General features: G+C 47.8%; 1 protein-coding gene across 1 annotated transcript; it reads right to left on the reverse strand.

Annotated features, from left to right (window-relative positions):
- Nucleotides 1-8,026: 8,026 nt before the first annotated feature.
- Nucleotides 8,027-14,439, reverse strand: CDKN2C (cyclin dependent kinase inhibitor 2C). Its single transcript, XM_066325495.1, has 3 exons — nucleotides 14,193-14,439; nucleotides 13,661-13,801; nucleotides 8,027-9,968 (listed from the first exon to the last, which is right to left on the reverse strand). The coding sequence occupies exons 2-3, from the start codon at nucleotides 13,787-13,789 to the stop codon at nucleotides 9,594-9,596; spliced, it is 504 nt and encodes a 167-aa protein (XP_066181592.1). The 5' UTR covers nucleotides 13,790-13,801; nucleotides 14,193-14,439; the 3' UTR covers nucleotides 8,027-9,593.
- Nucleotides 14,440-19,578: the final 5,139 nt, after the last annotated feature.

A 19,578-nucleotide genomic window follows, 5' to 3' on the forward strand; every position in this document is an offset into this window, starting at 1 on the left:
ACCCTAGTGTTCCCAGTCTCAATTGAGCACACACCCCTCTCCCTCTTCACATCAGAACAGTCTGGATTTATTTTCCTTTATTTTCCTTTTTATTTTCAGAGGAAATATCTTCACCCAAAAAGGTGAAATCTGACTGAATTCTGCTTATTTCAACGAAGTTTTTATTAAGAAATTATTGCAGGTCACTTAAAAGTCTTCCACTGCTCTGCTTAACCTTGTCCAGCACTTTATAATAACATCTTGTTTTCAGTTGCTTGTCACTGTTTGGGCTGGTATTTTCCAAGCCAAGCATCTGCCTCAGGTTTAATTTTTGGCAGTTGCCAGCTAAACCACTGTAGTAATTTTCAAGAACAAGGTTAAAAAAATATTTTGCCTATATTAAAAAATAATAATAATCTGGTTGCTTCCTTCATTCAGAAATGTTGGTATCCCCATTACAGAAGGAATTTGAAATGCAACACCATCACTGGTCTACTTTCATCCATGCACCTTTTAAGCAGCAACTTGGAATTTGGCAGCACCACTGCTGTGGTTTTACAAATGTGCACCCAAATGTAAAAAAAAAGTTAAAATACTCAAAAAAATAATAATAAAAAAAAATTTAAAATCTCAGTTTGAATGTAATTCGTTAAGAATGATTCACTTTAGTGATTTTGCTGAATTTTCCAAAGGCCAGCCCAAGCTGACTGAGCATGCTCCATGTTTGGGGGCACAGTCTGTGCCCAAGGCAGTGGGGACCACCAGTGCTTCTCCCTTCCTGGGAGATCTGGGTGCCTCTCCTGTGTGCACCACCTCCCTTCTCCTGCTGCTGCTGAGAAAAGGAGGATGGGTCACAAGGATGGAAGAGTTTGGGAGGAGGCCTGCAACCAGGAGCAGAAAGTGAGAGGAGGTGAAGACAGTAGAATCCAAGGAGACAACTACTGCTGACCAGTAATAACTCTCCTAGGACATCGTGGACAGAAATCAGTTGTGGAAGCAGTTCTGCATGAGTAGGGGAAAAAAAAAAGATCATACATATTTACATAAAGAGATCCTGCTATGCCATGGGAAAAGGTATGATATATTGGGTAAGGAGATTAACAAGCATCATGGAGATAAAGATAAGATGCCAGAGGAAATAATTAAGAAAAAATAAGAGGGTGGATGTGCAGCTGAAGCAAGGGAAACTAGGAAATGAAAATAGAGTGTGAAGTGTGTAAGAGGGCAGGAGCCAGGGAATGGAGAGATGGATTAACAGTGTAGAAGAGAAGGAGCTGGGAGTTACCTTAAAACAGCACAGAGGAGAAAGAGAAGGCAGGAGCCAGGCAGAAGAAAGAGTATCAAGGGAAAGAAGGGGTGTGAGGGCAGACTGAACTCTGAGAATAGGCTGGTCTTCTGAGTCAGACATAGATGCAAATTGTGATTTATCTGTAATGATATAGGAACAGGAATCAGGTATGACTAACATCTATAGCCACATTTTCTTTGCTTGTTAGAGATCTTTATCGCATATTCTGGATCTCTTGAGCCAGAGCCCTGGAGTTAAGGTGACCGCATGTCATTATCTGTTTATTTTTCAGGCTTCCTCTCTCTGATTTTGTTAACAAACATTCAAGTGCCTAAAGTACAATATACAGCTTTTTTTAACCACAGTAAAAAGTATCTCTGCAAAATACATTTGAAAATGCTACAAGGAATTTTGAAATGATGGGTAGGGCTGCCAGCAGTGTCTCTCAGTGGCAGAGCACAGCAAGGCCTCCCATGCAGCTTGATGGCCTTTCACAGTCAGGGTTTGTCCTCTAAGAGGGCTTGCTCCATCCCCATTACATCGTGTGTAATTCATCACAGGGGTCAGCAGCACTGCCTTGGCAATTTTACCTCCCAGCAGCCAGGAGCACTGCCTGGAGATCCAGGAGCAGAGGGTGGGAAAGGGCTGGGTGCTGCCCACAGGCAAAGCAGAGGCTGAGGTCACTGTGCAGCAGCCAGGAGGGGAGGGAGAGGTCTCCTGCCCCATGGTACTGCTGGAGCTGCAGAGACACCAGTTCTACCCCTCCAGTGGCAAAACAAGAAGAAGCATTGAAATTTGCCCCTGCCATGGTGATTCAGCTTGGAAGCGTTTGCCATTTATGTTAAAGAAATTCCAGGTTTTTTTAATATGAGTGGGAAATGCTTCCACACAAACTGCGTGTTTGGTCTGTCACATTTTCTGCAAGCTGAAGGCAAGCTTTGCAGAACTGAGCCTTACTTTCCTTTTGAGAATGAAAGCAGCACTGCTGTCAGAAGATTGGGTAGTTGGTGTGTATCAGGTGATACAAAAAAATTACTCTGCACATGGTCTAACATAATTTTTTAATGTATACTTGGGATCTGGAAGTGTTGATTTGCTGTCTGTTTATCTGTTTGTCATACTGATAGCTTAAATCCACGGACTACACTTCTAATAACAACTCCTGGGGATAAGGTTGCTGTTACTGCTTGGTTCCTCCTAAAGATTAAACAGAGCTTAAAGTTGGTACATTGACCTGTTACTTCTTGAGGCAGATCTCTGTTCAAATTCTGACCTACGTCCCAGCTAAAAATGTGTACAATCTTTTCTCAATTTGTAGTACACAGTTGTGTACATTGCAAAATCGTCTCACAATCTGGCAAATTAAGTTGTCTGTGGTTAGCTCTGGAATTGCAGAGATATTGCAGTGCACTGCAGCTTTGCATAATGAGGTTCCCCAGACTTTCCTTACTCGAGTGAGTAACAGCAGTTCTTATCTCTAGCGAGCATCAGATTCGTCCCGTTTGTGAGAAAAGAATTAGTATCAAATATACCATGGGCATGTTATGCCTTGTGGCTGCAATGTTGTTTCAATTAACTTCCCTGAATATACCACAATGAAAAGTGTCAGCTTTTTGCCTCAGAGGCCTATAATTAGATTAAATGAATACTGTTAATTATCTACTACCTTCTTTACACAAAACAGTATGTTTCCATAAATTAAAATGCTCCTGCAGGAAGGAGATTGTTCTCTGCAATACATCTCTGCAGTGCTGGATTGTATCAGGTAAAGTGTAGCACAGCACTTTGTCTTACAGCCCTTATTTTACAGGAGTTAAAACAAATTACATCTGAAAAACCCACAGACATCACACTATTTTAAAGCATACATGCTGGTGCAAGGAGGTGATATTACTAAATGTTACAGTGCTCATGAAACAAATACACTTCTCTCTTTAACAGATGTTCTCTATAAAATTCTCTTAGAGACATTAAATACAGCTTTGTTTGTGTACCTACAGTCACACCCTCAAGGACTGTGTTATGTACAGAGAAAAAACTGCTTTTTGTAGCAGAGTGTACTTCTCCTTTCAGAAAATTTTTAAAAGTCTATTCTGTAGGAAGCATTTACAATTAACTTGGTTTCCAGGCCTGTGTATATTCCAGCTGGTGTGGGCTGAAAACATCCTCTGCCTGTTCTCCAGCATTACTAGATGCAAGCAGAAGCTCCTGACTGATCAATTCAGTCCCATCCTGGCATGCCTGGTTTGGAAGTGCAGATTTTCAAAGGGTGGTACCTCACCTCTAGGGTAACATATCTGAAGCAGAGAGCACTCTTTTTGATTTGACAAAGTGTATCCCAATGTCCCTATTTCCATCAGAATAGATGTTAATAACTTCAGGCCTGAACATGCGATCCTCCCTCACCAGAAAATTGCAATTAACTTTAGCAGAAGCCCTCATTCCGGCCTGCAATATACTCCGCATATAAATGTGATCTGTACCCGGGATTGCTCTTGTGTTTCATTAAGGTCAGACCCTGAAAAGCTTTTGAATACTCAGTGTTCCTACAAGGCATCACATTTTATTGTGGTTTGTGCTGTGTATCTTTTCCTTTAAATGTTCATTAGCTCCGTGTGTAAAAGCGTTCATTAAAATATCATTGTGCTGGTAATAATCTTAATATTGAGGAGTGAAGAGGGCTGTGTTGCAATATAAATGCTGCCCCATTTCCTGCTCTCAGGGTGTAACAGGAGAAAGAAAGACCATCTTGATAGGCACTATCTGCTGAAGGAAAACTTTCACAGGAGCTGTGAATCGACTTTAACCTTTTAGTGGCTGCATTGTGAAGAAAATGTTTCAAGCTTCCTACCCAGAATTAGGCTTCTTGAATTTAAAGGATTCATAAATGCTAGTGGCCCTTGTAATTACTGCTACAAATATCAGAAAACAGTTACAGAGGAACAAAGAAATGCAACTGGAAACATGGTTCAGTGGACTTGTACTTCCCTGAAAAGCTGATTATACTTTTGGCTGATTCAGTTTCTTTCAGAGGGAATTTACCCTTTCTGGCAGTTTGAGTCTGGTTGCACCAAGGGCACAAAATCTGTCTGGGGATGAGGAAATTGGCTCGGGGTCCTGCGTGTGTTAAACTGAAATTTGCCACCGAGCTCTAGATTTTGTCTTTTAGCCCCTGAGTGTCCCTTGTTTTGTCAGATTCAGAAGCCATTTTAACACTAGTTTAAAAATAGAGCCATTTCATTTATGCTTTTGCAGGTGCCTTGCCCAATTCCCTGCTTCCCCTGCATGACTTATCTTGTAGGATAAGCATTAATCAAAGGTCAAGGTTATTCTGAAGTATCCAGCACAGGAGAGTTCTCTTTCTCGTAGATCCTTAAGCTGAACTTCGCACAATTACAACTGATACTGCGCTGAAAGGTAATTCAAACAGGGAAAAAGTACAAAATGACAAGCAGGAACCTTTGACACTGTAAAATGTCCCTGGTGATTTGTAGTTAGTGCTTCTTCAAAACGCAGAAGCCATTTTACCACTCAGAGCCATGGCAGAAGTGATTTTTTTTTTTTTCCCCGAGTGGAGCTCTGTAAATCAGGGCATCAGAGCCAGGCTTGGCACATCTGGCTCTCAGAAATGTGTCATGTACTTTACATCCGAAGATAATTTTCTCTCCTCTGTGACAGAAGCCAAGAAGCGTGGATTTTTCCTCCCCCCGTCTCACCTGCCTGATTTTAAAGTGTAACACAAGGTCATGAAAAGCTCCGGCTGGGAGATACACCTTGCTACCCATTAGTTATTTTTTTAAGGAAACCTGAAGACAAACCCGCTTGGTTTTGCCTTCTCCGTGTGCTGCGGTGGGAGAAGATGCTTCTGCATCCCTGGGCGCGGGGCTGGGCGAGGAGAGGCCGGCGCAGCAGCGGGAGCCCGGCAGCGGCCACAAAGATGGGTTAGAAACATCCCCCCGGCAGGACGTGCGTCCCTTCTCTGTACTCACTGCGGCTGCCAAAGCGCCCGAGGTTCGCTCAGGAGACTCCAGCCCCGGCTGCGGGGAGAGGGAGAAAAGGGAGGGGAAAATAGAATAGGGAAGAAGAAAAAAAAAAAAAAAGAAAGAAAGAAAGAAAAGAAAAGAAAAAAAAAAAAAAAAAAAAAAAGACAGGAAAAGGAAGAAAGAAAAAGAAAGAAAGAAAGAAAGAAAGAAAGAAAGAAAGAAAGAAAGAAAGAAAGAAAGAAAGAAAGAAAGAAAGAAAGAAAGAAAGAAAGAAAGAAAGAAAGAAAGAAAGAAAGAAAGAAAGAAAGAAAGAAAGAAAGAAAGAAAGAAAAGAAAGAAAGAAAGAAAGAAAGAGAAAAGAAAAGCGGGGCGCGGTGGCGGCGGAGGGCAGGGGCCGGTGTCCGAGCCCCGGGGCCGCACAGCGCTGCCCGGCCGCCCCGGGGCTGTCGGCGGGGGCCGGCACGCAGCGAAAGCGGCGGCGGAGCCCGCGGAGGAAACCAAATAAATAAAATCAGACTGTTATTTAAGGCGCGTAAATTTAAAATGATTTGGACAGGAAGAGCGAGGGGAGCGGAGCGCAGGAGCCCGAGTAACGGTTCGGGAGCCGGGCGCGGCCCCCGCCCCAGGGCCCGGCGCTCCCGGGGGCCGCCAGACCTGCCCGCACCGCGGCCCCGCGACCCTCCCTCCGCCCGGAGCCGCCGCTGCCCTCCGGCAGCACCGACATTTTGAGTGCCTGTGTGCTGGGTGAGAAATCTTTCTTTCTCTCTCTGTCCTTCTTTCTCCTTTCTCTTTTTTTTTTTTTTTTTCTCTCTCTCCCCCCCGTCCCCCTCCCGCCCGCCATGCACAGGGTAACAGTCCCCACAGCTGAATGCCAAAGCTTTCCTCCTCTCGCTTTTTCCAGGGAATTTCAGCGCTTTAGGCAGGAGATAATAATGTCTGGCTGCTTCTGGCTGCCCAGTGAATTCCCAGGTACGTTTGTGGAAGAAACCCTTTTCTTTCTTTAGGAAGATGAAAAGTGGTAGTTTTCTACTGTGTTAACTCTTTCTTCGTGTGAACAGTGCAAGACATTTCCTCGGGAGCTAACATTTTACCTCACCGTGGAATAAACCATTGATTCCAGTCCTCTCCCCACACTGAAAACTGGAAAGAAAGTATTTTCCTGTACTTAAATGTGCAGTGACTTATTGCACTGGGGAATTCACCTTCAAATACCTGCTCATTGGCTCTCCCCCGTCTAAGGGCAGGGTTAACCCGCACCTCTCTGCCCAGCACCCACAGATAGGGCATTTCACCCTTTTCACAGCTAAAACTCTCTCCGTTCCCCGCAGGATCCCCTTTGGGATCTGCCCCTTTCCAAGAGGAGTTCAGCAGCCCCCGCCGTTGTTCCGAGGATGATTTAGAAACAAAGGTCAAGTGTAAGAGCTTTGCTCATCCGTGTAACTGAAATAGGGGAGAGGGCTCTTGCCCCACAGTTGTGTCCTCACACCGCCTGCTCACTGTGAATCCTGCTACAGCTACATTTTATGCTCTATTTCTTCACATTTTTCTGCGCTTGCTGTATTTGTTTCTATTTTTACCTCTCGTCTCGATACTGCAGTTTGCTGCCGATTCCTGGGCTGCTGCAGGGCGATCTCTGCTCCTGCCTGGAGACTTACTTGGCACTTGGTTTATGTCTCAATAAAAGTTCTCCGGAATCTTTAGTTCCATCTCACACGCTGCACTTTTGCATCTCTGGGTAAATATAAATCGTCGAAATTTTCAGGAATATGCGAATTTTTCAAACTGGACTTTTTGCTGTTGCCAGAATACTGGGGGGGAAAGCGCCAAAGCGATTTCTGACACCACATGTGATATTACAATCCTTTTTAGGTGTCAGGGTTCTCTATTAATGAGGCGTGCTTTATATTATTTTCTCCTCGCTCAGTAAATATAAAGACTTCTGGAGAAAAGCCTTTCCCCAGAGGCAGGCACCTTTTGTCACTGCCAAACCCTGTAAGGTGCGTGTAACCCACCGGCTGGCTGATTTCTTTGGTTTCCCAGAGGCTCTTTGCAGTAACTGTTAACTTCCTGGGAGACCAGAGAGCAATTTTTGCTTTCCAAGTCTCTAACTAAGACCTTCAATTGATGATCTTGTTTCCGATGGATTGAAGGGCTTGCGGAGAGAGCGCAGCGGTGGAATCGGAGAAAAAGCCCCTTTAGAGCGGACTGTCGGCCGAGGCTCAGCCGCCGGGGCTTTGGCCATGGCCGGGGGGATCCGTCCCGGCTTTAACCCCGAGCTCCTGGCACGCAATAAAAGCCGCTAGTTCTGACTAGGCGGGGCACCTTTCTCGGAAGTCCCATTAAGTGCTATTACGCCGCTGCTTAAACTTCACCTTAGCATAAATTAAATGTTGATGAAGTTCCAAAACGGGTTTAGAATGAGGGTTTTTAGTGGCACAGGTGAAAAAAAAAAAAAAAGAAACCCAAACCAAACAACCAAGCCAAACAAACAAAACGTGAGAAAGCTGGATATTACCTTCTGGTGTAGCACAGAATTCCTCTTTGTGAGAGGAATGGAGAAGGAAAAGGCTTGGAGCATCCTCCAGGGTATGAGGAAAAGAGGATGGAGAGCAACACAGTGACTTGGGTCACTTCACCTCGGGGACCTGTGGATTACGTTGCTGGGTTTAATATTTCAGGTGCTTTAGTGCTCTTTTTACCCGGAATTTTGGGGGTTATTTCCCCAATAATGCTTCCTATGTGCTGTGCTGCTCCAATTAATGATCATGCACACAAATTTTCATCTTTCACAGAGGTTTTTAATCAGAACACAGCAGTGTGACAGAGCTTATAGAAAATGTGACAGACAGTTTCAGCAAATTATTTTTTACTCAAAAATGTAGTAACTGATTTTGTGGGGCTAATTAAAAAAAAAAAAAGAAGTTTAAAACTAAACTACTGTATCCCCTCTCCTCTTTTAAGTGCTATTTGAAGTAGCATTAATTTTGCATTCATTTAAAACCTTCTATTTTGTGCGATTGAAATTTAGATTACTCAAAATTAAGCACTTTAAACTGCCCATCTGTTCAACAAGTAGATCCTGTACAAATGTTAAAAGTTTCATAATAGACATTTCCCGACACGGTGCTGAGCATCATTAGCTCCTGTTGAGGCTGGAGAGGCAAATGAGTTTCAGTCTGGTGAATACTCTCAACTATGTTGCAATAGAAAACTTCCAAGGGTTAAATTGTGTTTTAGGTGCAAGCAATAACTTAACTTCACAAATATCGAAAGTGCTGCTTCCTAAATGTCACTGTATTCAAATATTCTCGTTTTGTGAGATGCTGTCATTAAAATGGTTTATTTCCAGACAAAACAGAATAGTTGCTGGAAAGCAAATATTACTAGGAGAACATCTAAACTGCAATCAGCAGATGAAGTGACCAGAAGTCTTGTATTGCAGCTTTCATGTCCTCTTGCTTTTCACAATGGTTCTCTGCTGCTTCTTTTGAAACTAGACAAAACAACTTCTGCAGTGCACAGTAAACACGAACTACTAAACTGAGCTGTTTAAAACCTCTGGCAATCGAAGAAACACCGCTTATACTGTTTCTGGTAACTAAATTCAAAACCAGATTGGTGAAAGTTTAAATACACAAAGAGGAAAAGTGTCTTCTACATTTAGAAAGTAAGTGACCTAGTTCTACAAGCTCTTGTTAGTGACAAAATACAGTTACTGCCTAAAGCATCTAAACGCCATCCACTGTCCTCAGGCCACGCAGCCTCTGCCTTCCAGCTCTGCCTGTGCAGGGGCTGCAGGTGACCCTTTATTTAAAGGACGTTTTTGTCTAAAACAGGAGCTCAGACTCTTGAGCCTGACCGAGAGGGGTGTGGGGAGTGAGGAGAAGAGAGGGCTGCGTAGAGAGGTGGGAGAAATCACAGTCAACTATTTCCTTTCCTTAAAAGTCCAGCAATATTAAGCATGTGAATAGTAGCTCTTGTATTAATGACTCGATACGAACGACCTAAAATAAATTGTAAAAGTTGATACTGGAAAACTAGATATGAGCAACCAACATACACACGGATGAGCCTGGGAGTACTGTGAAAAGTGAAAGGTACAGGAAACTGCTGGGAGCATGGATTTAAAACGTTTCTGTTATCTAAAAAAACCCACCTCTAGAATTTCTTGAGACTTAACACTATCAGCTGTTCAGGAGAAGAAAGAAAAAAAAAAAAAACAAAAAAAACCAAAAAAACAAAAACAAACCAGTAATGTGGCAACACATGTTGGTGAAAAGGAGGCAAACACCCCGAGAAGTCTGCAAGCCCTCGCGTCCACAAGCGGCCCGTCCTGGCGGGGCTCAGTCCATGCTGGGGGAGGAGGAGCTGCTGGCCTCCAGGAGCTCCACCACGGCCGCCCTCCGGTAGAGCCTGGCCAGGTCGCAGGCGGTGGCCCCCCGTTTGTTCTGGTGGCCCACCTTGCACTCGGAGCGCGCCAGCAGCAGCTCCACCACCCGCACGTGCCCCTCCTGCGCCGCCAGGTGCAAGGGCAGGTTGCCGTCGTTGTCCTCGACGTTAACGTCGGCTTTGAACTCCAGCAGAGTCTGCAAAGTGTCCAGAAAGCCCTCCCTGGCTACGTCGTGGATGACGGCGAAGCCGGTGCTGTCTTTCAGGTCGGGGTTGGCCCCGTTACTGAGCAGCCGCCGGGCGATTTCGGGGTTCCCCAGTTTCATCACCTGAGGAAGAGAGAGGAGAATGGGATGGCGCGGGTGGGGGGCTGCTGCAGCCCTGCCTGCCGTCCTCGCTTCCCAGCCCTGGCTTTCGGCAGAGCCCAGCTCCCATTTAAAGCAGACTCGCTATAAAACTAATGACACGCCAGAACGTCTAGTTTTTAATGTGTTTGTTGCTGAACTCGGTGAAATTGTGCAAGATGTTATCACTTCGGTGGTCATAGCTTTCTGCCTCGGAGAGGTTAATGCCTGAAATAGCATAGAATGGGATATAACTTTTTTTTCTTTTTTTTTCCCTAACGAGGGTCATCTCAGTTTCTTAACATATAAAAATTAAGTATAGTTCAGTTTTATTTGGCTAAGTATCGAGACACCTCTGCATTACTGTTTAATCTTGTTAAACAGCAAATGCAGGGTCTCTGAGGAACAGATATTTTACCTCAGCAACAGCAAATGTAGAATGTGTTTTTACAAGCTTTCAGGTGTTTACATTGTCTGTGCATTATCATAAAACAAATATTTGGACTGTGCCATAGCTCTATCTGTTGAGAAACATAAATGCTAAAAGAAATTCTTCTCCCCAATATTTGTGTTTCATTAGGTCACCCAAAAAAGGAACAGTCAAAAGGAATTTTCAAAGTGACAGAAGTTCTCTTCTAAAGTCAGTGTATCAGATTATACTTTCATAATCTCTCTATAAGTAAACTGAGGCTATGTTCTGTCGTTAAAACATCCCTAAAAAATTAAAAACAACAACAACAACAATAATTGGATTTTCTGACTATTTCTCTCAGGGAAAAAAAAAAAAGAAAAAAAAAAAGAAAAAAAAAAAGAAAAAGCCTCTTTCAATTTTCTCAATTGCACCATAAAACTATCATAATTAGAACACAAATCTCTCTTATTTGTAACTTAACTGCTTGCACCGATTTCCTTGTAATTTCTCATTTTTTGTTTGCACACTTTCCAAAAATGAACACTGTAATGTATAATGTGTAATCTATAGCCTATAGGTAGTATTTTCCTGTCCTTGTAACTAGTCTCACTGTAAGTATAAAATCCGAAAAAAAATCCAACTCTTTTCTATTTCCTTAGAGAGAGGTTCACACATTGATTTAAAAATCTTGGTTAAAAAAAAAAAATCAGCATGAGCGAGCATTACAGTGCAATATATTCAGCACAAGGTAACAATTTCTACAGGAGTTTGCTGAAAATCTCTCCTGATGAAAAAGGTTTATTAAGTTTTTAAAGAAAAGCGAGCTATAATAAATACATTAATGTACAGTGTTTGAAGTGTAAAGCAGCCCAGCATGCTGTAAGCACAGACAGGGGCAGAAGTGCAGATGAGACAGGCTGGGAGTCAGGGAAAGAGATCTCTGAGTGCCCTAAGGCTCCCAGCTCCCGACTTCCAGCCACTTCTTTCACTTCTGACCAGAGATGGAAGCGATGTAAAAGAAAACAAGATCGTTGTGATCTCTCTTTGTTTAGTAAAAACCGGACATTTTGAGCTCTTTTTGAGAGCCCAGGCTGTATTATTTGTCAATTCAAAACATATATTCGGCTTAAGTGGCAGTTTTCAGTGTTCAGGCCAGGGGACTGAAGGCTTCAGTTAAAGATGCGAGGGGGAGAAAATCCTGTGAAAGGTGGTGCTTTTTGGCCGTGGGCTCCAGCTGAACAGCAAATATCCTCTATATTTTACCAAGTGATGTTCGGGGGGAGGGAGGCAAAGAAGGAGAAAAGCATTAATTGAGTAAGGCTGACCAAAAGAGCATAAGGGCAAGAGATGTATTTGAGGCCTGCATAGGTACACTTCACCAGAAATAAAAAGGACAGAGCAAGACAAGCCGAGTAGTTGTTTAATTAAACATAAATGCAGAGGGAAAATATAAATTCATTGACATTAATATAGGAGCATTCTCTGCGTTGTAATTGAGAGAGAGATTACAGAGAGATTATCTCACAGTGCAGAGTGCACTGACAGAGAAGTCTTTCGAGCGTGGCCAGGCACCCACAGCACATTTCAGGATGATACATATTGAAAATAAGTCGACAGATTCTCCTGTTTTGACTTTTGTTGTGGTTCATTAGCACGGGTGTTATTAGGCACCCCTAAGAAGCATCGTTAGGCACGGATGCATGTTTAACATAGCTGGATGCCATGTCATTGTGTAAAATATACCTTAAGTCAGGAGATGGACAGCCAGCTGCTTTCAGAAAAAAATATCCAGCATTCCTATAGGACAAATCGGTTTTCACCCCTAGTCCTGAGGATAAACCAAGCAGCTAAATGTTTCCTGCTTTCTTGAAGAATTTAGCATGTCTAAGTTTTTAATTTAAACCCTTTCACTCTCTGAAAAGTTGCTGCAAGTGCCTGCGCTGCCATGCGATGCCCTATTTAGGTGTTAACAGCACAGCGAGGAGCTCACAGATCTCCAGCTTCAGCGAAATTATCAAAAAAGAATCATTCCTGCACTGTCAGCAAGAGGTGCTTATTTTCCAGCTCTAACATTTTGATGTAAAGCCAAAAAAGCTGTAAATATCTCGAGCACATTCACAGATCCTATGCTGTTTAAAAAATCCACTTTCATAAATTATTACCATGGTTTTGGGGGAAGAGGGGTTAAAAACCGATTTTACTTATGTGCGAAATGAAAAAGACCTATAGCTCCACATTGCTTTACTTCCACATTGCATTACCTATAACTTAAGCACAAATACCCATACTTATTTTCCCTCTGGATTTATAAATCACATCTTTCCCTATTTGGTAAGTATTCTAGCCTTTTTGCCATAATTATCTGAAAATATTAAAACCAAAATCTTCCATCAGTTCCAATAGTTAGCAGTTGGACGAGTTCCAACTCCTGCCTGGACAACAGCACGGTTAAAAATTAGGACACAGCACCCTATACGATCAGAAAGGAAATAACTGGAAGCAGTGCCCTGCTAGCCCATCTGAAAAAAGCAAATTTTAAAGTCTTAAATATGAATGAAAAAGCAAGTGATTCAGCTGGAACCCTGGCCGCAAGGCTGGCTCTTAATGTACATCGGAGGTACTCGGTTCTGAGCAGCATGCTTCCCAATGAGAAAGGTCATTCCCACAAACAGAGTATAAAGGAAAAGTACCACCCATAGCAAACCCCAGAACACAGACGAGCCACGCTTTAAAACACATTGCAGGGAAAAAAAAAAAAAAAAAAAGAGAAAAAAAAAAAAAAAGAAAATAAAAAAAAAGAAGGAAAAAAAAAAAAGAAAGAGGAAAAAAAAAAGAAAAAGAAAAAGAAAAAAAAGAAAAAGAAAAAAAAAAGAAAAAAAAAAAAGATAAAAATCCTAAGCTTAAGAGAACAGAACATTTGTGTTTACAGACCTGCTATGAAATCCTGCTCACCTAAGCTGATTTCTTTTCATCTCAGCTCTCCCATTCCTTGCCTCCTCCCCACGAACTTAAAAAATATTAGCAAACTCGTAGCCCGTTTGACATTGAGGGTGATCCCCGATTGAAAGAATGGTTTTGACCAGTTTTATTTCAAGTACGTCATTTTAGGGAGTTGGAGCCACTAAACTCATAATATGGCATCCACGAGTTTGAAAAAACCACTCGAATTTCATCCACCAGCCTGCTTAAAACGTTGTCTTTTTTGGAAACCCGGGTCACGTAGGTACCAGTGATGAAATATTTTTCTCCCTCTCTGGATACCAACCTGCAGCGCAGTCCTCCCAAATCCATTTTGTGCATTGACGTTTACATTCTTTTGCAACAAATTAGTAAGTTGCACTAGGTCCCCCTTGGCAGCCGCGGACGCCAGCTCGTTCCCAGAAGGCTCGGCCATTCTTTAGGGTGACTGACGATCGGAAAAAAGATGAGATTTTTTTTTTTTTTTTTTTTTTTTTTTTTTTTTTTAACCAGGCATGGCATCGGAGACTGACAGAAGGATTGGGATGGTTAATCTTCTGGAGTAAGACCTTGTAGTAAATACTCGTAAAAAACCTCCTTGCCAAGAGCCCGCCCCTAACTCACACGTGATTTATTCAGCCAAACTGCAGCTCCACTTGAAGGAAGATTTCTTCGCTTCCACATATAGAGTAACTCTTATTAAAGACTTCGGCCACTTTCGCGGGGGGGGAAACAGATTAACAGCAAAGCAATAGATTGTATATGTTATAGGTAACATAGATACACGTACACCGGAGACTCACTCAGACCCGAGATCTTGGAAGGAGAAGACAACCCACCCTGTTCACAGTCGGTTTCTGAAACTTAGCAGCAGCAGCAGCAGCTCCGCGGAAAGGTCTCCCGTAGCAGTGTGCATCCAGCTCCCTCTCGGGATCCTCCCTTCATCCCGCCGGGTCGCCTGAGCCCGGGCCCGGCAGCGGGGGGCAGGACGAGCCGCTCCCGCGGGGAGCCGGGCGCGGCGGCGGCGGCTGTCCCGGCTCGCAGCCCGCTCCCTCGGCGCTCTCGCTCCCCGCAGCAGCAGCAGCAGCAGCAGCAGCTTCGCTCCCGCGGCCCCGCGCGGCCCCGGCGCGGCGGGCGGGCGCGATCCCGGCCGGCGGCCGCGGCTCCGGAGCATCCAGGAGGGCGGCGCGGGGGGGCCGCCGCGATCCGCCGCCCGCGCTCAGGGCGTGGAGGAGCCGCCGCGCGGGGCCGTGTCCGCCGCCGGGCTCCCTCCGCCGGGCTCCGGCCGCCGCTGTCCGCGCTCCCCGCGGCGGCCGCTCCTTCCCGCCGCGGGCCGAGCTCCCGGCGCGGCCACGGGCTGCGCTGGTGCCGCCGCTGCCCCGGCCCGGCCGCGCTGGCAGCCGCACTGACAGCCCCGCTCGCCTCCTCTTCCAACTTCGCCAAATCGAGCTGCACTTGCCGGTCCGCGGCCGCCGCCTCCGCCCGCGGCTTTGCGCTCCCCCTTTTTTAAGCGCAAACAATCGCTACTTCTGTTTCCTAAGGACACGAAGCCCACGAAGCCGGTTTCTCTCTCTCCTTTTCCCCCCCCACCCCGTCTCCCCCCCCCCCGCCGCTTTTTTTTTTTTTTTTTTTTTAACCTCATCAGCTTTTTTTGAAAAGAAAAAAAATTTGAGCGCTTTTTGAGTTGAAACACCCGCCCACATTTTAACGGCAGAGATTTAAGGAGGCGCGGCGGAGTTCGGGCAGGAAGGCCTGCAGCGGCTCCCGCCCGCCCCTCGGCCGGCCCCGCCGCGGCGCCCGGTGCCGTCCGCTCTCCGCGCAGCCCGGGCACGGCCCGGCCGCTTCGGGCAGCGGCGCCGCCGAGGCCCGGGGCGGGAGGGAGGGAAACGAAAGGAAAAGAAGGTTGTAGCCGCGGGAGCCGCCGCACCCCGGCGGGAGGAGCGGGCTCGGGGGAGCTCGGCGGGCGGGGAGGGCGGCCTCGGCCACGGCGCCGCGCGGAGCTTCTCCGCGGCCGTGTCCACCTGCCCGCGGCCGGAGCGGAGCCGGCTCCAGTCCCGGTGCTGGCCCCTCGGGCCCCGCTCGGCGCCCCGCGGGCAGCGGCTCCGCGCTTCGGGGCCACCCCGGCGCCGGCTCCTCGCTCGTGCTGGGGACAAGGTCGAGGATTAAGGGTCAATGTCAAGTTGTCTTAACGGCGGAAGGCGACCGTCCACGGCGGCACCCCCTGCTTCCCGCGTTTCTGGCGTCCTTGATTGATTTGAAAGGGCCATTTTGAAGGGGAGCCGCGCCCGGGCACCGAGACGACGCGAGGACTTGGCTTTTCCTTGGCGGGGCGAAGAAGTGAGGATGGTACAGGACGGGGATGTCACCGCCACTCCGCCTAAGAGTATTTAGTGTCTTAAAGTGCTTTAGTGGCCGGACTGCTTTAGGTTTCAGGGACCCTCGGAGGACTGAATTCTGCCGGGCGAACCCTCCGGGAGGTAAGCAGCAATGTCACGGCTCCCTGATAAGCACACGGAACCCGTCGCTCGCAGGGGCAATCTGCACGTCTGTTTTCTGCGTGGACGCCACAGGAAAGCGATTTTGAATGTAAACAGGCGTGAGGCAGCTCGGGGAGGTGCGTTAGGGAGGGGAGCTGCGGTAGTTACAGCCCTTCCAGCGCTGCCCTGCGGGGGAAGCTGCCGCTGGCTGCCGGGCAGGGGCCGGGGCCGTCAGACAGAGCCGGCTCCGGAGCAGGGAATCTGCAGCTGAACGAAGCCAGACTTCGGTGTCTGCCTCTCCTCTCAGCTTCGGTTGCTTTTTTGCTTTGCGATTCTCCTTTCCTGTAGCGATTCCCCCATCCACGTTTGTCGGCGAATGTTACGAAGGTGGCAAGTGTGAGCTGCCTGCGCACGAAGCAGGGAAAATAACTTTGATCAGTTTATCAACTGACCCCCACTTTCATTCCCACTCAAGGAGAGAAAAAAACACGTGTATTTTTTAGGGCCTCATTGTGGTAATTCTCGTCCAGAATCAAGTTTCTTTCCCTCCCTTTTCCCATTTTTTAAAAAGCTAAAATGTAAAGTATAACTCCCCTCAAAGTTAGGTTTAGAAATATATGTATGCAAGTACCATCTGTTTATTCAAATACAGTTGCTTTTCTGCATAAAGAGGAAATTTATATGTAAAATTGCATTATGCAGTCAGATGGCTTATAAATTACTTATTTCATGACTAATTACTGCCTAAAATCCACAGGCCTTGGTGGTGTTACCTGTTCCTAACTTAGTGCAGAATTAGACCTGCAAATATTACAACAGTCTCGCACTATTTTTTGTTGGTTTACAGTTCAGAATAAAGTTTCTATCTTCTGTTAATCACGCCATAGAGAAAAAAAAAAATTAAGTAAAGTGTAGCTGGAGTGCTGCAGGCCTCCTGCAAGTAAAGCTGCCTGGCCAGAAAATGCTGTCAAACTTCCTCTACCATGCAGGTCTGTCAAAAGTCTTTGTAGAAAGCAGTTCGTTAATCCTGATAATTTCCTGTCCTGAGTGATGAAGATACTCCACCTAAAGCAGAGAGATTTGTCCCAGTCGGCTCCAGAATCAGCAGGGGAAAAAACCCAAACAAAACCCCAACCCAAACCCCAAACAACTTCTGCAGGGAGATATTATCATCGGGTGTTATAAGGAGTAAAATAATCAGCTTCCTAATTTGCCTCTCCCTCGTTGGAGGATAAAACCCACCTCGAATGGCTCAGAGAGGCTGTGAGAAGGCAAACAGAAACTTTAGCCGTGACTTGACTTTGAACTTCCTGCGATGTGGGGCACATGCAGCTTTACACCTTTTCTTCGTGTTCTGGATCAAATCCTTCCTGTTTTGATCTAATATAGATATCATTATTTAAAATATGACTGTAATAGACATGAACGCCCGTGTAACTAATCTTGACAACATACCTATAGCTTCAATTCGAGCCAGGAATTAATTGGCTTTAATCCAATTACTAAAACTCGCTTTTCAGCCTTTATTATAGTTACTCTCTAGTAATGTGTGGGTGGATTTGTTTGTAATTTAGCATAGGCTGTCCCTGGCATTGTACCATGCCTCTTACTTAGTACAGAACTGTCTGTAACATCAAACTGGGGAGGAAAAAAAAAAAAAAAAGCTGCAGATGCGAGGGCAATTAATTTATCATCCCTCCGGTGGGTGGTGGGGAGCTCGCGTCAGCGGGCAATAAAAACCTTTCGGCAAGCCCTGCCAACGTAAACTAGAGCAGGAACAGGGTAAAATGTAAACCCCAACCCGTCTGACGCTGTGGCTTTGCATCCTGAGCGGCGTGTCCGTGTGGCCTGAGCCCGGCCGGAGCCCGCGCTCGCCAGCAGCGCCCGGCTCTGAACAATTCCCAGGTTTTCTGGGAGCACGGACCCTCCTGAAGGTACAGCGGAGCTTTCCCTGCCCCTCCCCGCACGCAGCGTTTGTCCGCCCCGGCTAAGGGCGGCTCGCAGGGTCCGCGAAACCCCCCGGAACCCTCGCGGATGGAAGAGACAAACAATAAAGAACGCCGCTTCCTAAACCCGGCAAAATAGCTTGATTGAAAGGTGTCATAACGTAGCGTTATTAGCTGAGAGGAAAGCTGCTTGTTGCAGCTGTGACCTCAGCTACGACACTCGCAGGACACTCTTACAAAAAGCAGAGCAAAACGTGTTGGACTAATTAGCAAGTTGGTGTCCAAGTGTGTGTTTTATGTCGGTGCAAAGGTGCATGAACATCAGGTTGTAGGAGGCAGACTTAGCATCAGTTACAGTTAGATTTGCATTACTTAAAGCAGATTTATTTGCGGTATAGAATAGAATTGCATCTTACAGTGCTGGAGTGCTAAGCCTGAGCGAGGGCCGCTGTGCAGATCACGGTGTGTTGGCTCAGAAAAACCTGTGAAAAATGCATTTCCTTCCTTTGAGCCAAGTCGGAACGCGGAGGGAAAGTCGCCGCTGCCCCGAGCAGCGTGTCACGGAGGGGACAGGAACCGCGCCGGGACCGAGCCGCTGCATTCACCGAAACCAGCGCGGTGCCGGGCGCGGACGGAGGGAAAGAGGGAGAGGGGCAGGGACGGGAGGAATGAGGGATGGAGGGATGTATGTATGTATGTATGTATGGAGGGATGGAGGGATGGATGGATGGATGGAAGGATGTATGTATGTATGGACGGATGGATGGATGGATGGATGGAAGGATGGATGGATGTATGGATGGATGGAGGGATGGCTGCCCCGCTCCCGCACAGGGAGACAGGGCCGCTCTCCGTCTGGAAGCTGCACCGGCCCGCGTTTCCCCGCACCGCCCGGGCACGGCTGCAGCCCGGTCCCCGCAGACCTGTTAGGCCGCAGCCGGCGGCGGAGCCCGGCCGGGACAGTCCGCGGCGCCGCCGGGCCCGGGCCGGGACGTGGGGAGGCGCTGGGCCCGCGGGGCAGCTGCGGCCGGGCAGCGCCGGGCAGGGCGCTCCGCGGGCTGAGGCCGGGCAGGGCGCTCCGCGGGCTGAGGCCGGGCAGGGCGCTCCGCGGGCTGAGGCCGGGCAGGGCGCTCCGCGGGCTGAGGCGTGGAAAGGGCGCTCCGCTCCGCGGGCTGAGGCGCAGACCGGGCGCTCCGCGGGCTGAGGCGCGGCTGAGGCGCTCCGCTCGGCGGGCTGAGGCGCGGGCTGAGGCGCGGAAAGGACGCTCCGCTCCGCGGGCTGAGGCGCTCCGCTCCGCGGGCTGAGGCGCGGGCTGAGGCGCGGAAAGGACGCTCCGCTCCGCGGGCTGAGGCGCTCCGCTCCGCGGGCTGAGGCCGGGCAGGGCGCTCCGCTCCGCGGGCTGAGGCGCGGCTGAGGCGCGGAAAGGACCCTCCGCTCGGCGGGCTGAGGCGCGGCTGAGGCGCTCCGCGGGCTGAGGCGCTCCGCGGGCTGAGGCGCTCCGCGGGCTGAGGCCGGGCAGGGCGCTCCGCTCGGCGGGCTGAGGTGCAGACCGGGCGCTCCGCGGGCTGAGGCGCGGCTGAGGCGCGGATCCGCGGCGCCGCCCCGCCCCCGGCGCCCAGAGCGCTTGACAGGCGGGCGGTCACGTGGCGGCCGCAAAGCGCCTCTTTGCGACCTCAATGACAGGCAAAATGTGCGACACAGGCGCTGTGGAGGCAGGCGGGGAGCGGCGCTGCCTCCTCCTCCTCCTCCTCCTCCTTCTCCTCCTCCTCCTCCTCCTCCTCCTCCTCCTCCTCCTCCTCCTC

Source organism: Sylvia atricapilla, chromosome 9, assembly GCF_009819655.1.
Source record: "Sylvia atricapilla isolate bSylAtr1 chromosome 9, bSylAtr1.pri, whole genome shotgun sequence".
Taxonomy (NCBI): domain Eukaryota; kingdom Metazoa; phylum Chordata; class Aves; order Passeriformes; family Sylviidae; genus Sylvia; species Sylvia atricapilla.

Bases quoted from the DNA above. Each gene is read 5' to 3' on its own strand.
- CDKN2C (XM_066325495.1), bottom strand. From the start codon at position 13,789: ATGGCCGAGCCTTCTGGGAACGAGCTGGCGTCCGCGGCTGCCAAGGGG. The intron at 9,969-13,660 runs GTTGGTATCCAG...TCTCTTCCTCAG, and splicing joins TTGGGAGGACTGCGCTGCAG to GTGATGAAACTGGGGAACCC.